The sequence below is a fragment of the Idiotropiscis lumnitzeri genome, chromosome 3 (assembly GCF_059441095.1).
Source record: "Idiotropiscis lumnitzeri isolate Australia: NSW breed Sydney's pygmy pipehorse chromosome 3, RoL_Ilum_1.0, whole genome shotgun sequence".
Classification (NCBI taxonomy): domain Eukaryota; kingdom Metazoa; phylum Chordata; class Actinopteri; order Syngnathiformes; family Syngnathidae; genus Idiotropiscis; species Idiotropiscis lumnitzeri.
In genome coordinates, this window is record NC_142393.1 from 6,024,509 (window position 1) to 6,045,335 (window position 20,827).

General features: G+C 40.0%; 2 protein-coding genes and 1 long non-coding RNA gene across 7 annotated transcripts; 1 reads left to right on the top strand and 2 right to left on the bottom strand.

Annotated features, from left to right (window-relative positions):
• Positions 1-165: 165 nt before the first annotated feature.
• Positions 166-8,217, bottom strand: LOC148339610 (galactose-specific lectin nattectin-like). 2 transcript variants are annotated; one of them, XM_088291276.1, is made up of 8 exons: positions 7,906-8,217; positions 4,481-4,562; positions 4,284-4,346; positions 3,105-3,132; positions 2,921-3,006; positions 1,642-1,776; positions 503-599; positions 166-382 (listed from the first exon to the last, which is right to left on the bottom strand). In XM_088291276.1, the coding sequence occupies exons 3-8, from the start codon at positions 4,344-4,346 to the stop codon at positions 303-305; spliced, it is 489 nt and encodes a 162-aa protein (XP_088147402.1). In that variant the 5' UTR covers positions 4,481-4,562; positions 7,906-8,217; the 3' UTR covers positions 166-302. The 2 variants fall into 2 exon arrangements, with proteins under 2 accessions (XP_088147402.1, XP_088147401.1); XM_088291275.1 differs by having other exon boundaries at positions 4,481-4,588.
• LOC148339611 (uncharacterized) lies at positions 6,721-12,278 on the top strand. Its single transcript, XR_015842549.1, has 2 exons — positions 6,721-6,960; positions 11,657-12,278. It is a non-coding gene; the product is annotated as an uncharacterized LOC148339611 (long non-coding RNA).
• On the bottom strand, positions 8,232-19,856 carry acss2 (acyl-CoA synthetase short chain family member 2). 4 transcript variants are annotated; one of them, XM_088291268.1, is made up of 19 exons: positions 19,257-19,856; positions 18,494-18,689; positions 17,823-17,914; positions 17,633-17,736; positions 17,488-17,560; positions 16,271-16,346; positions 15,904-16,009; positions 14,512-14,559; positions 13,184-13,321; positions 12,949-13,119; positions 12,725-12,858; positions 12,495-12,627; positions 12,374-12,430; positions 12,021-12,101; positions 11,841-11,949; positions 11,690-11,758; positions 10,739-10,809; positions 9,862-9,936; positions 8,232-8,670 (listed from the first exon to the last, which is right to left on the bottom strand). In XM_088291268.1, exons 1-19 carry the CDS (start codon positions 19,381-19,383, stop codon positions 8,515-8,517), a joined length of 2,016 nt encoding a protein of 671 aa, XP_088147394.1. In that variant the 5' UTR covers positions 19,384-19,856; the 3' UTR covers positions 8,232-8,514. The 4 variants fall into 4 exon arrangements, with proteins under 4 accessions (XP_088147394.1, XP_088147391.1, XP_088147390.1 ...); XM_088291265.1 differs by having other exon boundaries at positions 10,633-10,809; positions 14,512-14,556; positions 19,257-19,855; XM_088291264.1 differs by having other exon boundaries at positions 10,633-10,809; positions 19,257-19,854.
• Between the last annotated feature and the right edge of the window lie 971 nt (positions 19,857-20,827).

Consider the following 20,827-nt stretch of genomic DNA (forward strand, 5'->3'; position numbering starts at 1 on the left):
CACGCCATACCTCGAAGAGTTTTAGTTAGTTTTCGGTCACTAAAATAACCTTGGTGGTGTTATTTTCCCCACTGTTTTATGTTGGCTGATTATGTTGGAAAGAAAGGAATTGAAAAATATAAGGCCTCACAACAAAAAAATGTTTATTACGAGATGGACAGTTATTCTGCTTTGTCAAATTTGTTAGCCCGACAGCAATAAATAAATAAGAATAAACATGTCTGGAATGAAGAAGTAAAGACACTCTAATAAAACAAAGAATACAGAAGATAGATTTTATGATGGTTGTGTTGGAGGGCTGATCAGTGACAACACAGGTCGACGCGTCTGGCACAAACAAATGTGTTTTTGTCACCGCAATCGTCATTGTCCCAGAGCTCATCTGGAACAAAATACAAAAAAAAAAACAGTATGATGTCAACGAATCTTGTCCTCATTCATCAATCAGTCAATCGCCCCAAAAAATTAACAGTATGCCTTCTTAAAGTAATGCTATATTTACCGCTGCGTTCAATCTCAAAGCAATTTCCATTGCAGTTGTGATTGTTATAGGCAGTGAAATCCCTCTTTGAGCCATCAGTCCAGAGGAAGGCATCATCCTGGAAGACAAAGGAACTAATTCATCACACCAAAAGCAAATGTATGCTTGTCATAACAAAATACACCAGCTGTCATCATGCAGTCCACACATTATGAGTATCACAAAAACTCAAAAATTCCTGTCACCAGGTGATGATGAAAAACTAGCTCATACTCTCGTGACATCAACTCTACGCTAAACTTGTCTTTGACTATTTAATACCACAAATATGGCCAAGTATAAAATGATTGTCACTCCTCTAAAGATATTCTAGCTTGTTAATAATGCATGGTGACCTTTTTTTTTCTCTTGTACCTTCAATGCAATAGCTCCCGCTCAAATTTAAAATCACTGTGCTCAAATTAAAAGCACTCCATGGCCACAACATTGTTACTTAAAGGGGAAGTCAACCCCCAAAAAATCTTTGCAAGAATATGTTCTGTGCAGGCCCATCAGTTGAGATAAGGTATTTTTATGAATATCGTTTGTGGAGTAGGAGTGCAGCAGCGAAATAGACCCGTTACCAGCCATGTCAGGGGGCGGCCATTTGGTCACTTACTGTCGACTGAAAATGACATCACAGTCGCTCAGTGCTCAGCTAATAACAAATCATGGTTCGGCTTCAGAAAACAGGTAAGCCGTGATTGGTCGTTACCTGAGCAACAATTATGTCATTTTCAGTCGACAGAAGTCACAAAATGGCCGCCCACTGAGTTGGCTAAAAACAAGTGGGTTTTGTTGCTTAGTTCCTATTCCACAAACGTGATTTTAATCAGAACGCCATGTTTAGACTAGTGGAGGCGCATAGAATATATAACTACAAATATTTTGGGGGGAGTTGACTACCCCTTTAAAGAGTGGCTTTGTTCAAAATTTTGACATCAGGTTTACGTGTTTGTTTCCGGTAGCTTTTACCCTTATGCACAATGCGGAATAAATCTGGTTAATAATTTGTACATGAAAAAGTATTGTCATCGTCACCCAAGCGGGTTCCAGCCTGAAGGCTAATCAGTTCAAAAATAATTGTGGTCAGATGATTTAAAAAGGAGGATGTGCTGCACCTCTATTGTATCGTGGAGTCCAATCCAAACATCAACAGAGGAGTCAAAGGTATCCCGAATCACTTCAAGAACTACGGCGTATTCCACAGCACTGTGGAAGGAGGCCAAATTCCCACCAAGAATTTTGCAGATGGTCTACAAGAGGAAACAATAACAACCCAATAAAAACAATTGAGAAAACAGTATATTGAATTTTGTGAAAAAAATGATGTTCAACTGAGAGCTCCCTTAATTTGTCACTTTTAATTATATTTTTTTCCAGCTTTTTCAATTGTCATTCAACATTTATTGTATTGCGTCAGGACCGGGTCTGGTCTGTTTTCAGCCGTTCATTGGAGGAAAGTATGCGCTTGCTTGATGTGTTGCTTTCAGAGTTGAGTAATCAAGCTGCATCTCTGAAGTTAATCGCCGGCAATTAATTTTTGGTTTTGTCGTTCTTGGCGAGCAGAAGGAGGAGGGAGGAAGCAAAACAAGAGAGACACTGCAAACACAGATGCCTTTTTTCTTGGTTTATGAACATTTTCTAGGATGGAAAATGTGTGGCAACCAGTACTAGTTAGCCCCAAGGACAACATAAGTAGTCCATTGATCTGTTCTAAAAATGGCTCACCAGTGATGGGACACTAAGAAGATATAAAACATAAGAAGAATGTAACAATTTGATAATTTATTGTGTAACTGTCGTAATTAAAATGTTCATGGGAAATTTAAATATAATGAACCGTCCTACATAGTGGTTAAATTACATGTTATTTGCTAAAGACGCCACATTTATTTAGGTTATTGTGCCCCCTGCTGTTGAATTCGAGGCTTGCATTGAGTGGCGGGAATTGATTACTTTTGATTAGGAGCAACGTCAGCCAGTTTGAGGAAAGAGGCGAAATTGTGAGGTGCTAACGGGAAGAGCTTGGATTTCTTTTAATAACTCCAAAATTCCTGTTTAGAAGGTGCCATGTCTTTGTGGAGAATAAAAGCTATTGAACATTGGTCGACTCATCAAGTCTTTCTAAATTAGGAAGAAAACCTTTTATTGAAACTTGACATGGTACACGTTTTTCTTTACCCAATATTCTATAGTTTGTTTCAAAATAAAATACTAGATTGCTTTCAATGGGAACAAAATGCTGTTTTTATATTCCCAAATATGTAAAAAAAAAAAAGTCCATTTAGAGATTAAATATTAATAGATGTGATACCGTGATATGTTTGCTCGTGATTAGGATGTAAGATTGTTCCATGTCTATTAAAGAACAACGACTGTGTGAATTTTTTTCCATACCTCTGCATTCGCAAAGTCCATGCGATAATCTTGGAAGCCGAAACAGCGACTGCCTAACCGAGTCCAGCCTTTAGGACAACAACTGACTGCGAGACAAAAGAAAAAAAATAGATACTTTGATTACATGTGAGATCAAAAGTTGACGTAACAAATGTATTTAATTTCAAGGGGGAAAAAAAACAACCTTTTTTATTATCTTTTGTCCTTGCCCACTGTGAAGAAGAAAAGCATGTTGTTAAAACTGACATTAATTTAATTTCATTCCATTTTTTAGGATCTCCATTGGCAGAAGGCATCGCTTTTTTTTCCTGGAGTCCACCTTAAGCGTTATCTTTACAGTACAGTACACTAAGGTAAAAACACGTACCCAAAAAATGATAAACACTTTAGAAAAATCTCAATCACAACACTTACATTCAGTGCAAGACCTAGCTCTCATTCACACTATTTCCCAAGTGTATATTAAAAACACGATGTATTCATTTTAAGATGGTTAAATGTAAACCCACATAATATTATCAATTACATTACAGTCTTGCGTAAAGGTTAATGTAACCAATCAGAGTTAATGTTGATATCTCAGCCAATCAGAGAGCTTGTTACAGAAATGTGGCGTTGTAAGAACATAGTAGACGTTAACGTTCATCAGAATTGAGGGATAGATGTTCATATCGTGGGCAATTTAGTGTTTGATATTTTCCAGATGAAATTAAGCATGGAATCTGTTCTCCAACCAACCTAGACAGTCATGCAGTGCATTAGAATTTGTTCTAAGTAATGTGCTGCTTAAATCTGAACAATTAGCTGTTTCTCTATGTGGGGCATTTTTTGAACAGACCCCCGAGCGAGAGTCTAAATGCGATAACGCAAGACTTAATAACACTAGTCCTTACATTAGGTGGTAAGAAAACTCGAGCATCTTCTTCTCATTGATAATTTATCATAATTATAATTATTAATTGTTCAGTATTAATATTGGTGATTAATTCTCTTGCCATTTTATGTATTACTTTACAAATCTGCTTTGCCCATGATTGTTTTCTGTCGACTATTATCCTGAATAAGTTAAGTTTTTTAAACATGGTCAACTGCCACAATATTTACATATTAATTAAGTTTTGACTCATTCATTAACATATTTGTGATCCCAGTTAATGCATTTAATTTTAGTGACATTGAGGACCAATTTTCCATTTGACCACAGTCTAGATTGTTGAATCTTCTGCACATTGATAATTTCGCTTTTAGAATTATTGTTAATTCATGAGTGAACATTGACAAATGCAATTAACAAATGAAGACGCCAATAAAATAATCACAAATAAATCTGCGTTTTAAACCGCCATGTGAGATTTTAACTTACGACTCCAGTCAACAGTCCAGTGATTCCGCAAAAGAGGAACAACAAGCGAAGTGCAAATGCCATCTGTGCAATGACAGAAAAATACTTTGAATATCAGAGTTGCAGTCAAATTCAAATGAAAACCTTTGGGGGGGGGGGGGGGGAAGTCACGCATGAAATTCAGCTTTAGCGAAGGATGTTCAAGTGTGTTATGTTACCTTTGCAGTCACGATGCTGGATGCTGAGGTATGATGGCGAAACAGCAAAGAGCCGGGCCTTTTATGTCAACTTGTCACACATCTGGGAGGTAGTGTCTTGTAAACATGCTGTTGAAATATTTTCTAATACATGACCACGACATATTTCAGAGAAAAGGTGGTGCCATTAAAAAAAAATGTTCTCTACACTGTCGCACACCCCACAGCTTTGAACACACCCAAGCAATTATAAAATTAGAAGTGATAACTATCATTTAGACTAAATGACATCAAAATGGAGCTTCTATTTTAAATTCATTCTTTTTTTTTTGATCAATGCTAATCATTTTTGTTTTAATCTTAAATCAGTCACCAGTCTTTTGTTTGTCACATTTTTGTATTTTTTTTTTTTTAATCCTACAAAATTACAACCTATTCAGAAGTGAGACACGGCTCGAGTAGTGTTCACGGTACAAAGAATTTTGGGGACTGCTGCCGTCAAGAACTGTGAATACTCAGCTGCAGACGTGTCCATGCTATAAGTCTTTAAAATTAATTCATTGAGGTGGGTGAGTTGTAAAAAAAAACAAAAAAAAAACTACAACCTTACGTGGTCCTTTGAGAACCAGACCAAAATTGTGTAACACTTGTCACTTTTGATGCAAAGTTGACATTGACCAATGTAAGAAAAGTGACATCATTTACCAAATGACACTTAATGCCATAAATTTTGCATCAGCAGTGTCATAATTTACCGAATGACACTCTAGGACATCTGTCATAAGGAATCATTCATGTTCATGGCTGATGTCATGTTATGATTATGACAGTCTTAAGAACAAACTTCATATAAATAGTAACTCAAATTGTTATATGCACCCTTGACAATAATCACGTGCGGCTCGACGGCTTGTAAGTCGACTTTTGCGTTAATCCATAGTTTCATGTTGTTCAATTAGTTATTTACTGTTATTGTTGACTGACTGATATACATGCCATAGATGAATATTTAACAGTAGAGTATTTTACAATTATTTTTTTTTTTAAAAAGGCAGCACGGTGGCCTCACAGTGCAGAGGTCGTGGGTTCGATTCCAGCTCCGGCCTTCCTGTGTGGAGTTTGTATCTACGTGCCTGCGTGGGTTTCCTCCGGGTACTCCGGTTTCCTCCCACATTCCAAAAACATGCATGGCAGGTTGATTGGAAACTCTAAATTGTCCCCGAGGTATGAGTGTGAGCGCGAATGGTTGTTTGTCTTTGTTTACCCTGCGATTGCCTAGCAACCAGTTCAGGGTGTATGAATTTGATAAGATAAATGTGAACACACCCGCATCCCAGGGAGACTTATGTTGGTCGCTTTTTTTTTTAATGTATAATACAAAGAGATGGAATTTGAACAGGGTAGATTTCAGTCTATACTGCATCTACAGCAGAAAATTCATCCTCCTGTATTTTAATTATTATTACTGATTAATAATTATTATAACATTGACTAATTAAACGAGCTCCATCTCTCTGCTCATTTGCATCATCAAAGCGGCTGAATTAATTTTGTCTGTGCCTGTTGCCAGGTCTGTGCCTCGAGACAACCCTGCCAGAGTGCTATCGATAGTTCCTGAGAGTTCACGCTCCAGGAGGAATTGATCTCACACACAGTGAAGAGTGAGAATAATTGAATAACAAAAAGCTTATGATGATCTAAGAAGTTTCTGGCAACAAAGCTAAAATGAAATGAATGAGAATCTGAGCCCAAAGCACACAATAAGCGGTTTTTCAATCGCAATTTGCAAGTCAAAATTCGCTTTTTGCGCCTCATGAAAACACACAAAAAAGCTAAACAAAGATGAGAATCACAATTTTTTTTAACATGTTTCTGACAATTGAACCACAAACAAGGTTTGCAGGGTTGGACGCGTGTTACACTATTGTTGCACAACTTCCTACTCACAACCATCAAATATCGCACCTCCGACCCAACCCTAACTGAGATGCATACAAATCAGCATTCGCACATTTTTATGCTTTTCATCAATTTAAATAATAAGAATAGCCAACTATCACTATACGAATGACCCAAAAGTGGATTTTCTTCAATGACGACTTCTAAGAATAAAAAAAACATTATTATTAATATTCTTAATACTATTCTACTGATATAAATTGCTGAGGTCAAATCGTATTTTAAAAAAGGAAGAAATAAAGGACAAAAACATGCAAAACACAATAGAACTCCGCGCTTTGACGACACGCATCCCACAATGCACTGCGCCAAAGCAAACAATGCCATTTTGGCAGGGTACGACACTTGACGCTAATTTGAGGAAACGCCACACTTTGAGGATGGTAGACAGTTGTTGTGCACCAGGATGTCACAACAAGAAGGGGCGAGCATTCTAAAGGCTACCAAAAGAAGAACCAAGTCGTAGCGCCAGCGTTCGGCTCCTCCGGTTGCTCTCCAGCACCAGCGAGGCAACGAGCGAGCAAGCCAGTGGACCCGCTTAAGTGAGTTTTGCTCATCCGCCATCGCAATAGTTGTAAAAATCACTACAGGTGCTTGATAAGGAGCTAGAATATCCAACATGGGTCTCATTTTGTCCTTTAAATTAAAGTCAATTCACTTGGACGGAATGTCGACTGATAAACGTTAATTTCATCACTGTTCTCCATGATCCTTTGCCTGGTGCTCAGCCGACATGATCAGTCATGTGACATCAGGAGCTCTTTCTCTTTTTTTTTTTTATTTTATTCTGATGAGCCCTTGACGACTGTAGGCTGCATCCAGGTAAGGGCGGGCCTGCCTATGCGTGACAAGTACCCATGCATCCTCACTTGCATTCCAAAAGAATGATACCAATCATTGTTTTGGGCGGGCCTCTAATTTCGAGTTTAATGGGTTCCCTCACACGAATCCGACGTCAGCCATCGTGGCCAACTGTCGTGTTCGCCGAGAAGTCGGTAGATCATACTGGAAAATGACCGAAGCGCACACAGTCAACGCTGACGGGGAGGTGTGTCTTGCAACAGGGAGAGATGGAAAATGGGCAGGACAGCGACCCTCGAGGAACACGAACAGACACATGGTGGTTTTTAGACAATAATATCACATCCGTGAAATTAGTAACATGAGGACTAATTTTTTTCTGCTTTCTTAATAAACAGTAGCCGAAAAACACATTGAGATTTCATACAATTTCTATTGTCATTTATGCACACAAGCAACCAATAAGCATGGATGCATAACACACTACTCCATAAAAAATAAAAAAACTCTCGCTTCCGAGCTGTCTTGTATTACGTCCGTTTAACACAATCGGATTGTAATCATGTCTACAAGATCGATCAAATTACAAGGCATGTTTAGCGAGGGTTTTCTCCATGAAACACTACGTCTTTTTTGTGCCGTGAGACTAGTTAATTAAAGATTAAAACGGAGCAACCAATATTAACCGGTCGTTGACCATCGCCTGAAGACGACCCCGCTGGGCCAGTGACGTCACACAAGCGACGATCTTTTTCATGGGCTTTTCATTGCGTTTTTACTAAAGTAATTAATGTATTTATTTGTACTCCTTAAAACAAAATTGGGGTAACTTCATTCTGTGACTCTTACACTTTAACCAGTTGGCTTTTTCCACTCCAAAACATCGTTAAATTTGATTATTATTTTTTTAACAGGTGTCGAGAACATGTTTGTCTTAAAATGATGCCTACTGCCTCGTTTTTGCACGAGTGCACATTTTGCAAATACCCGACGACAGAGTTGACCAGAGAACCTCCTTTTCGTCTTTTAATCAAAAACGTTTGGCTTTGTTTCAAAACACAACAAAGAACAAAACAAATAATAATACAAAGAGCAGACGTAGTACAAAGCGAATTCAGGAAAAACTTGTACAACACAAATTAAAGTGAAGTTATTTGATGACAGCAATTCTTTTGAATAATTAAGTGAGTCATAAAGTAATGAAAATATATGTATTCACTCAGCCTCGGAAAAGCACACCCTGTTCTTCAATTATTGTTGCTTGTTAGCAGAAGATGATGTCATGAGTCAGTGAGTCAATGCATCCGGCACGCTGGAATGTTGTCACACGGGCGCGCAGCATCTGTTCTGGAAAAGCTGCTCCACCACAGACGAGTCGGCCAGCGTGGAGATGTCGCCCAGGTCCCGCTCGCCGCCGGCGATCTTGCGCAGCACGCGCCGCATGATCTTGCCTGGAAGAGAAAACGCTTTTGGGATGAGAATTGCCGTACACAAATTAGGCATGGGCTAGTTAACTGGTTTCAAAACCAGCCACGAAAAAGTTTGCTCTTTTGGGAAACAATAGTAGTTGAAATAGAAGCAGCAGAAGAAGAAGCAGTTGTCATGGCAACAAATGTGTGACACATTGCTAGTTTAAGCACATGGCTTACGCTATGCTACAACAAGGATGATTTATTTATTTATTTATTTTTTTTAAATAGCATCAAAAGGCGCAATAACTGACCAGAATCTTCAGTCACAATGCGGGATTCTAGTCAAGGGCCATTTTAAACTAAAAAGAAAAACTTTTCCATAGTTGGAAGCACAAGTTTCATCCAATTTTACTCGTTTGCATCCACTCCCATTGATTTCCAAACATGGCGTATGTTAAAAGGCAATCAGCAGCTCATTATTGCACCGTTTCCATCCGTACTGCCTGACGCACTGGGCTCCAACTTTCACATTATCGGGGGTAAATAAAATAGTGAATAAAAATAGCGCATTTTAGAAGTGTAACCGTTGTACAGAGAAACTGCTATATTTTGCCTGATGATCATTTTATTGAATGGATGTAGTTTGCAAAAAAAAAAGGTGGGAAACTTTCATGAGTACAATTTGGGGATATATACCCAACTGGAACATTTGCATGGAAAATGAGAAAATGCAAAGGCATGACATGAAATCATACTGTAAACTTGCGTTTGGTCACAAGCAGACATCCATGCAAAATCGATTTCTGCAGCACGTTGCAATGCCATAAATGCACCATTTCTTTTTTCTTCACTCGAGCGACGGCATATTTTAAGTTTGCTTGTTCTTCAAATTTTGGCTCGCACCGCACCCACATATACACACGCATATATACGTTGTGTTTGCGTGCAGGAAACTTGAGAGTGCCAATTAACTAATCATTCACTTTGAGCCAAGTAAAAAAAAAATTCTTTGATGTTTTTAGCCGCTGTCAATGTCAGTAAATGAGTGAACAACTGGAAGTCTTTTTTTTTTTTTTTAAGAGTTTATTAATTCTACCTACCAAACTGGCACTTGTGAAATGAGTTGAGTCCGCGGCCACCATACAGCATAAATTCATGTTCTATCCCCATTAATTCAAAAGTAAAAGTGACAATTTTGAAAATTCCAGGTTTTTGCACCCTACTTCGTACCTGATCTGGTCTTGGGGAGCGCTGGAGCGTCCTGAATGAAGTCGGGTGTGGCAATGGCACCAATCTTTTCACGCACTGTTGACCAACAAACACAATATTAGAGAAAAAAAAAGGTTTCACAATTGCGCAATCTCACACTTACCAAAGAGGAGACCAAAAACGTTATTACTGTAAAATTATCAACTTACTTTTTTTCCTAGAGATTTTTATTTGTGTAGAAATATTCACATTTTATTCTATAAAATTGAATACAACATTAAGATAATACTTCATTTTTCAGGAAAAATTGTATTACAATTTCTAACCCGTGGTATTTTACAACAGTTGTCAGGAATTTTTTTTAAATTATTTTAAAAATCAAAATTTTTATGCAGTAAATGTTAAGTTAATGGAGATGTCTAACCTCATTATGACACTCTGCAGAATTATATTTAATAGCATGATGCAAACCATACTCTGGACAAATATATAAATATCCCAAAAATATATAAATAAAAAAAATATGTAGAATGGAAATATAAACAGCACTTTGTATTTGCTCCCATCTTTTATGAGCAGAACTTTAAGATAATACAAAAATAAAACTTATTGTGGGCGGCCTGAAGCACACTGGCGGCTAACAGATACAACAAATTTGGGAACAATATCCGTGCGAAACAGCAATTTGCGTACATAGACCTTTGAGTTCAATTCAAGAAAAATGGGGATTAAAAAGAAAAAGCCATGAAAAAAAACACAATGAGTTAATCGGAAGCATTATACTGAAGCTACCTTGTTTTTTGAGCTGAGCCTCCAATGTGCGATTGAAGGCGACACCGTCACGTAACGTCACAAAGCAGTAGAGACTTTCTCCTTTGACGGGATGAGGCCGACTCACCACGGCGGCTTCGGCGACGGCCTCATGCCCTACCAAAGCAGACTCCACCTCCGCTGTGCTCAGCAAGTGACCTGCAAAGACACATCCAAATAGTGTCAGGCAAGGGCTGGTCGACATGGCCTTCAAATAACACCCTTTCCGGAAAAAAAAAAAAGGGATTTTTTTCATGTCTTGCCCATCGCTTATAGAACAAGCAAATGACAGTGAAAAAAGTTTTGCTTCCAATACAACTTTATTCTTGAAGTTTTAAAAGATTATAAACCATCATTTCGCCAAGAAATGAAAATCCAACGTTTCTGAGGAAAGACACTTGTCATATTCAAATATTTCTTAAACCTCTTTGTAAATTAACTTTAAAAAAAAAAAAAAAAAAAAGAAATTCCCATAATATTACAATTTTCCTTTTAGGTAAAAAATACAACTTTATTTTTGAACTATGAAGACATTTTTATTTATGTACATAACTTTATGCCACGGATGGGCAAACTTTTTGATTGGTGGGCCACAATGGGTTCTAAAATTTGACAGAGGGGCCGGACCAGGAGCAGATGGATGGAGTGTTTTGGTAAACCTCACCTCATCGGAGAAAAAAAAATACATTTAATTTAAAATGAAAATGAATCAAAGCATTACAACAAAATATCTGTGTTTGACACACCACAGTATTTAGAAAATAAAACATTAACAAGGTTTATTCATTTAATTTTTTTTCAAGTTTGGCGGGCCGGATTAAAACGTTTAATGGGCTGCATGTGGCCCCCGGGCCGTAGTTTGCTCACACCTGCTTTATGCTTTTCATCCTCATAAAAAAAAAAAAGTTTGTCTTTTTCGTTCGAAAAGAAAAAGAACTATTAATCCTGCTGAACTCAGTTTTTTTCTTGGAAAAACCCTAACCCACATTTTTTTTTTTTTTTGCAGTTGTGGCCAATGACGCGCAAATGTCGCTCTCACCTGAGACATTAAGCATGTCGTCTATCCTCCCGGTGATCCAGTAGTATCCGTCTTTGTCTCTACGGCAGCCTGCACGTGGATAAAAAAAAAATAAATAAAAAAATCCACATCATCACCACGCCAATGCATTTCAGTTGCTGCATCCTCTCACCATCTCCGGTCACGTAGTATCCGGGGAACTTCTTGAAGTAGGTGCTTTCAAACCTGGCGTGGTTCCCGAACACCGTCCTCATGATACCGGGCCACGGCTGCTTGAACACCTGTTTGGGTTGACGAGTCAAACACTTCCGCTGCAGAGCCTAGCAGTATTGCGAATGGCGGCGCTTCCTACCAGGTAACCTTCACTCGTGCCCTCCAACTCCTCCCCAGACTCGTTCAGGATGGCCGGTACGACTCCAAAGAATGGAAAGGTCTGAAAAAGACAAGTTTCTTTGTGCCCGACACCAGGATGTCTCAAAATATTTCAAGGACTCCAGTCCAAAATCAAACAAGAATTCAGCTTTTTTGGCATGAAGCAGACATTTTGGACAGACAAGACAACTGAATTGACAAGATTTTTGTTGCCAATAAATCCAATAAGGAAGTCGGACATTTTTGTTTGTTTGTTTTAGTGTGATAGTGCACCGTATTTTCCAGCAGTGTGAAAGTGTCTTTCTAGTTTCCGAACATTAATGTTTGACTTACAGCAGAGCCCGGCTTCATGGGCGTGGCTGCCGGCAACGGCGTCATCACGTGCCCGCCCTGGAAGACACAAAGCACGGGTATGCAGACGTGTCCGGCAGGGGGCGCCGCCGAGCAAACTCACAGTCTCCGTCTGCCAGAACGTATCGACGATGGGACATCTGCCGTCTCCCACCACCGTAAAGTACCACTGCCAGGCCTCAGGGTTGATGGGCTCTCCGACCGTGCCCAAAACCTTCAGAGAGTCTCGCTTGTACCTGCACACACAAACACGCACACACATACACGGATGTCAAACTGAAGCGGCGCCAAGACAATGTAGGGTTCTGACAGAAGTAATATTGAGTTGCTCACTTGTGCACCGGCTCGCTACCGTATTTCATCAGAAGCCTGATGGCGGTGGGCGCCGTGTAGAACTTGCTCACGTGATACTTGTCTACAATCTCCCACATGCGGCTCACATCCGGGTATGTAGGGAGACCCTCAAACTGAAACACACGCAAAATTCACATACTCAAAGCCAGTCATGGCCATCTTTGACCACCAGCGCATGACCTCCGCCCCCACGCTGTGCTCACCAAGACGCTGGTGGCACCGTTCGCCAGCGGCCCGTAGGTGATATACGAGTGTCCGGTAATCCAGCCGATGTCGGCCGTGCACCAGTAAACGTCGTCGGGCCGGTGGTCAAACACCAGCTTGAAGGTGGCGGCGGTGTAGAGCATGTAGCCGCTGACTGTGTGAAGCACGCCCTACAGAAAAGCACGACATTAACAAGACGGGAATAATACATTTCCAGAAGTTTCTCAAATCTACCTTGGGCTTGCCGGTCGAGCCGCTGGTGTAGAGGATAAAAAGAGGATCTTCTGACGCGCACCACTCTGGTTCACACTCGTCCGACGAGTCCGCCATTAGAGCATGCCAACACTTGTCCACTTTGGGGTTCCACGGCACCTTGTGAGGAGGATGAGGAAAGCAATGTTACGAATATGAAACGACGAAAGCCACTTGTTAATGTCTTCTACCGACAAAATCTCACAACAAAAGTGGAGAGAAATGTTAGTTCGACAAATAAGCCTCAAAACCTGCAGGAAACGGTTCGTCAGCATGAGCGAAGGAAAAACAAGTTGTGTTTAATGGTGGGAGAAAAAAATAGATATATGTGGACTGACATATCGAAGTCATCGATATCGCAACTCAGCAAAATAGCGACAGCAGCTTGTGGTTAAAGTAGAAACGTGCACTGCGATTCTTACCATCACACTAATTTGAAATGCTGAACAGAAAACGAATCTATTATCTGTTAGGAGTGATGCAAAAAAAAAAAAAATGCTAAAATAACTCTTCTCTTCATGCTGATAAAAACTCATTTGGATGCGTGAGGACAGAGAATGTGTTGACTGACCACAAAGAGAAAAAGAGTGTTTAAAGTTTTTCGCAAAAGTCAATAAACATCTGAGAACATGGCCAACCTTTTCTTTTAATTCAGGAATTTTTGAAAAGAAATTTCATCACATTAGCAGTTACATTGTTCTGATTACCTTCATGCAATCCAAAAAGCATTTATTTGAAAATTAAAGACTGATTGAACTGAAATATTTAATCCCAATCATTTTGTTTTCATTCCTGATGTGACCAGGTACAGATATTTTCATGTTTTCAGATGTTTGCGCTCATCGACCACACTATTGGCAGACTGCGGGGTAAAAACAACAATCTTTTGTTAAAAAATATTTTGCGTCCAGTTATGACACGTCTATAACACTTGTTTTTTAGTGTTGTATGATTCATTACAAAATTTCACGTTTATCGTCACAAGGAATGCTGTTGAATGACTTTAGAGAAGCCATATTGGGCACCCCTAAGATTCAGACATTTCAAAAGGATACTTGTAACAATTGGTAAATTCTTATGTTGTCGCCCCCAAAAATGTCCATAAAGACGCAAAAAAAATATATATCTACAATAATTTTTTCCACTTCATCATTATAATTGGATCTCAGCAAAGCGCTACATACAAAAGGCATGCGTGAAAAGCACAGCTTGATTGTTTTTACCCTTCAGCAGTGTTAGTCAACTCTGGTGGAAGAGAAACAAAAACACAATGTGAGGCAGTGTTTGGGCTACAAGGATGCTAGAAGTACCTTCGGAACAGGACGAGTTTTTCTTACTCTGCCTGTTTCTGTCTCCTGCTGGAGGGAGGAGAAATAGCAAGCGTGGGATGACCATGAAGGGGAGGGGTTATTTTCAAAATTAAAGTGAAAACAACAATACACATGGAACCTGTCTAAAAATTAAAAAAATAATAATAATAAAAAATTAAACAAAACAAAAAGCCCAAAGCACATCAGAGGTCATAAAAGTCTGAATTCAATTACGGTAAAACACAAATCTCGAAGAAAAAAATAACTGTTTGGAAAATTCAAAACTATAATGATGAGTTCCCTTCCGTTATCGTCCCTCCATCCTTATTCATAAAATAATCGGCCTGCATCCCCGCCTGTCCTGTATCCTTTTAAAGTACTTCCGTCCTTGAATTTCACTAGTCCGTCATATTTAAAAAATAATAATAATAATGGCAAAAAGTGTCCGTGCATGATGAGAGGCTAACGGCAGATTTTTCATCATTCATAAACATGATTTAAAAGCTCATTCGCGGGCTAATTTCCTATTCACATCCACTTACCGGAATTTCCGCACACCTGATTTAAATCTACAATGGCTAAATTTAGCCATAAAGACAAATTTGTGCATACTTTAGCCGCTTATGACGAATAACCGCAGTTCTCCATGTTATTAAATAGTGTATTATTTCTTTTATGAACACCAGGAGACAATTCACACCCCCCACCCAACAACAGGCGAATGGAGCTATCATTACTGAGCGTACCGGAACCGTTCAGACTCTTATTGTCACATTAGGCAAATTCACAGACGAGTTCAGACCGGGGGTCGCACTGTAAAGATGTGTGTATCGATTGCACTTCATCCCGTTGCTCAAATTAAAGACAACTTAAGAGGCTTATTTTGGCTCTCAACTGCTTCTTCACACGTATCGCTTCCGTTTTTTTGCCCAGTCGCTTTTCTCGCTCTCTCTCAGTTAAAGGGCCAGTGCACGCAATTTCATGACAAGATTTTATTCTGCGCCTAGTGTAAATATTTGACTTCTTTATATGCGATACTTGACCCAGTTAGGGAAGATTGCAGACGCCAATCGCTTGTTACAACCTTTTCTGATTGTATGACAACGGAATCAATACAAAGTAACAACATAAACGTTGCAATAAGGAGAACGTAATAAGCATTGTTAACTTAGCTCGCGAAGCCTTCGGTAACTACGAGACTGCGCCTCATGTTACGAGCCCAAATTGAGCTTTTTATTTGAGGTGGCCCAGGAGAAATACTGCATGTAGCTGAAACGCAAAAATGATATTCTTCGATATGTTGGTTTGGAGATTCGACCAGTCGGGAGTAGGTTTCACGTTAGAGGTTTGGTGGTTTATCGAAGGAATGGATGTGTGAAAAATGAAGCTCACCTGGAGGTCAGGACACGGCCGTTTGGCGGGAGGAGAGCTAAGGGAAGTCTCTTGTGCTTCTTTTGATAAATGTTTCAATACGATGCACCTCTCAAGTGAAAACCCTCTGGATGCACACAGGAAAAAAAAAATATAAGAATACACACTCAACGTCTCCACTTTTTCTTATTGTTTACAGGACAAATATATGAAGAGGCAATTCACAGGAATGCAAATTGTTGTTGTCTAACGAAAAGCATGCAAGTCAAAAAAGGTTTGTTAGCAGAAAATCTATTTCCCTTCTGTTTGAAGCAAAACAAAAAATTAATAAAAAAAAAAAAACAATAACAAATATTGTGATAATTGTTTGTGCACGTGTGCCGAGTACTTGTCTGTGCATTTCTGCAGAGCTTCATCCGCTAAGAGTTTCAGGTTGATCAGCTTATCCCCTCGGTAGAAGCCATCTGAAGGAGGAGATCAATAAGAAAGAGGAAAAAAAGGGGGGGTTAGAATCATATTCAATAATAATAAAAATAATAACTTGAGTTATACTATACAGCAGGGGTGGGCAAACTTTTTGATTGGCGGGCCACAATGGGTTCTAAAATTTGACAGAGGGGCCGGACCAGGAGCAGATGGAAGGAGTGTTTTGGTCACCTCACCGCACCGGTGAAAAAAATATATATTTAATTTTAAATGAAAGTGAACAAAAGCATAACAACAAAATATATGTCTTTGAAAAACCACAGCATTTACAAAATAAAACATTAACAAGGTTTATTCATTTAATTTTTTTCAAGTTTGGCGGGCCGGATGAAAACGTTTAACGGGCCGGCCGCATGTGGCCCCCGGGCCGTAGTTTGCCCACACCTGCTATATGGCATCTTACAAGTTATCCAACTTAATGTACATCGATAGCAAAACATTTTTCATTTAAAAGTGATATAAACAGACTTTGCAATGCTGCCTTTACTGTATACTGGTAACAGGGCTTCAGACTAACATTTTTTTTACTCGAAGCAGAGTAGCCTTTAATTTAAAATCTTAGGACCCCTGGAAGAAAATTTAGAGGCGTACACGGTGAATTGACTTGCATAAAGTAAATGTTTCCCTCCATTATCATCACATCACATTGTTTTCAATTCACTTTACAGTGAAAGTTTCGACAACATAAATCCGAAGTACAAGTTATGTGTTCTAAATACTAAACATCTCATGTTTGCTGATAATGTTATAGTTTAACAGCTACATTATGTGTGACCTATATCTTTCCTGCTGTAACCCTGCAAATTTCCTCATCGTGGGACGAATAAAAGGTCATCTTGATCTTTATCTTGATCAGCAGCGCAAGTATTATCAGCACTTGGCGCCGCGTCTGTTTTTGCGTATCGATAACAGCATTTGCAGTTGAACTGAATTAGGTCGCTTGACTAAAGATTGGGCAGCGTTGCTTCAGTTCCTCAAAGATATGAGCATGAACGGTTGTCCATCAATGCGCTCTGCAATGTGCTTCCCATTCTTGTTGTCATTTGCTCATACTCCTTAAATCGAAGACTGCACTGATATATTTTAGGCTGACCTTGAAAATAAGGAATGTGAACTCACCGGCGGTGATGAGCAGTGAACACTGCGAGTCCACAATCCTGTCACACAGCGACTCCGCAGAGAAACCTGCAAACTGCCACAGGGCGTTACAACGTCATAACGCATCCGCACGCTCTCACCCGCCCTTCCTGCCCCCCTGACATACCACGATGGAGTGAACGGCTCCGATGCGAGCGCAGGCCAACATGGCCACCACCAGTTCTACCACCATGGGCATGTAAATGGCGACACGGTCCCCTTTCTTCACACCTGCCACACACAAACGTACATTTTAAATGACCATCACAGTCAACTCGCTGCAGATGGACTCATTAAACGAGGATCTCCAAAAGTACCTTGTGACTTCAGGACGTTGGCAAAGCGACACACACTGTTCAGCAGCTCTCTGTATGTCACCGTCAGCTCATCGCCAGGCTCATTGCCTTCCCTGCGAAAACAAGCATCAAATAAATAAAATATAATCATAATGAGCTTGATCGCAAAGATGTGGCAACTTTAGCATCAAAACTAAAACATAATGAGAGGAATTAATTTGATCTAAAGTACATTTCTCTCTTTTTTTTTTTAAATCAATCGAGAGATAACAAGGTGGATGAGTGGTTGTCATATCAGCTTTCTCAGTTCTAAGGTTAAAACTTTGCTTTCCAGACAGCATGCGACCACGACTCGTGGGGCGGCTACTCCCATCTCCGCCTTGGCTAGGGAAAGACGCTGGGGGACGAGAGGCTTCCCGAACAATAAATATTTTATTGATCAGCGTGTGAAATACGTTACAATTTGGAAAATCAGGTTCCTCGATCAAATGGCAAATTTCAATTACAGAATGGAGTGATTTCAAGTAGTGTGTGACAATTTAGAGAATGTCACAAAAGAATGTCGGTGAGCTTAAAACATAAAACTGCTTGACATGTTTCCGCTACTACACTTTAATAAACAAGTTTTCAATTCTTAATGATCAATCTCATGCAGAAAAGGTTTCAAGCCAGGCTATGATTATCATACTGACCAATAGAAGGCCACTTTGTCACCCAGCTTCCTGTCGTGAACGTTGCGGTCGAGTACATTGTAGCAGATGTTGGTGGATGCTCCCTCCATGCACTTGATGAAGATCTCTCCTTTGGTCACGTCAAAGTTGTAGTCCAAGAATTGACCCGTGTGTTTAGTCTTCCAGAAGAAGTCCTTGGCCATGTCCCCCCAGAACTCTGCAGGCCCACAAGACAATTTTTACACTTGCCGAAGAGGTGGAAGCTGCAAGGGTCACTTGTGTTTTGACGGAATGTGGGAGGAAACCAGGAACTGTATGGTCATACTTGATAGTAATAAGTCACCCTGACCATTCCTCAATTTTATCAGACGCTGCGTGCAATTGCAAATGTAGACAAATACACTAGTTTTCAATGAACGTAACAAGCATGTTTGAAAGCTTGAGTAATCCCGGAAGTACAGGGAGACCACAAATATTCCACAAACGAAAGCCAAATCACAGATTCGAACCCCGCACCTATAAACTGTGAAACGGTCGTACTAACCACAATTAAACATAGTTAATCATTTCCAGTGTTTTTTTAATATTTACTTTCAGTGTTATTCTAGGACTTTAAGCTTCACGAGTCATTTTTGCATTTCTTTTCTTATCAGTGGTCTGTATGATCATGAGTATTTAACAGTGTTGGAAGAAGTGCAGGAATTGCTTCGAGACATTATTAATCAATTTCACACAATCGATCGACCATCAATGAGCGATTGGGTGGCGAAAGCGTCACACTTACTGTCAGGGTCCTCAATGGATTGCATGTACATTTCCTTAAATTTCTCAAATGTGGGGACGTGAGCCCCCCTTCGCATCTCCTCAGTCCCGTGAAAGACGTCGTCTTCGGGCGCCTTGTCAGGAATCATATTCAGTTGATTTGTTGGATGCTAACAAGAAACACAATGAATCACTGCGAGCAGGTGCTAGCTTAGCTGCACCCAAGATTCCACTGGCTTGTTTGTTTTCCCTTGTGTGTTATGTTGGCAAAAAAGAGGGTTCTTCGCTGACTTTTGCGTCGCTTCAGTGCGGTGATGCTCGAAGCAAAGAGATGGGGAGGTCTGCAGAAATGTTGCGTGGAAGACGCAGGCGCTGCTAAGCTAACTAGCTAAGACAGCGGAGACGTGTTTACGCGCCGACGACGAAGACGAGGTCCCGTCTTTTTGTTACCAAGTTGTTTCACTTTGCTTTGAAAAGACACATAGCAATTCCAAATTGACCTCTGGTTCCTGGGGGCCAAGGGGAGGAGAAATGGTGACCGAGTCCTTGAGTATGCCTTGGTGGTAGCAAAGTCTACTCCCCCCGCCCCCCCCACACTTTTGACAAGCACAATGAGTCGCAACGACCTCCGTTTACCCCCGGCCAGCAGCCAATCAGAGGCGTGATGCGTTCGTCAAACCACCGACTGACAAAGCACTCTTAGTGGTCGTCCCGGCCAGCAGCCAATCAACACGCGCGGGGCGTTCAAAGACACATTTGTACGCTCCGACTTTCCAACTTTTGTATTTTTCAGTTCCTGTATGATAACGAGATAAGAGATTTTTATGGCGCTGCGCTCCGACACCAGCATTTCGCCGACCAGATAGCACAATTGCCCAAGTATTTGGAAAACAAGAAAAAAAATAAGAACACATTAGTACTTTTAATTGAAAATGTAACAAAACACTCAAGCAGATGTGTCTGAAAAGGGAAAATTAACATTATTGCCTGTCTTAATAAAAGTGACTTGGGCTGAATGTGCCACGAGATGCATTATTTCTGTTACATAACTGCAAACATAACCAAAGCAAAGTTGTTTGACTTTACTGAATGTAACCACATTGACTCAGTTGTTTCTTAATTTTTACCTTTCACCCTTAGACTTGATTGAGTTGAACGTTGCCACTTATATAACAGGTGTCTAAAACCGATGTCAGCACAAAAATTCACTCCGGAAACACTCAGTAGTGATGGAATGCGTTTTTGAGTAGTAAATTTGGCACATCTTAATAATGTTATCTTTTTTATGTGCGTAGCGCGCTTTTTTTCTTCCCCATCTCAGTTTATGCACGTCATTGAAAGGAGGCAAGCATTTTTCCACACTTGTTGTGTAACGTTCTGTTGTTACCTAGCATCTGAAAACGTTGACCCGTCACCAAAATCTATATGAACACTGCGCAACTCTACTCATGTCTATTTCAACCTGTGGAAATATAAAAGCGGTCGTCACATTTGGATTTTTATTGACATTAAATAAGAGATCGCGTGCGGTAAAGCTCTCAGCACACCCGCAGTGATACTGCCAAGTGCAGCGGTGCGAAATTATTTCAGGGT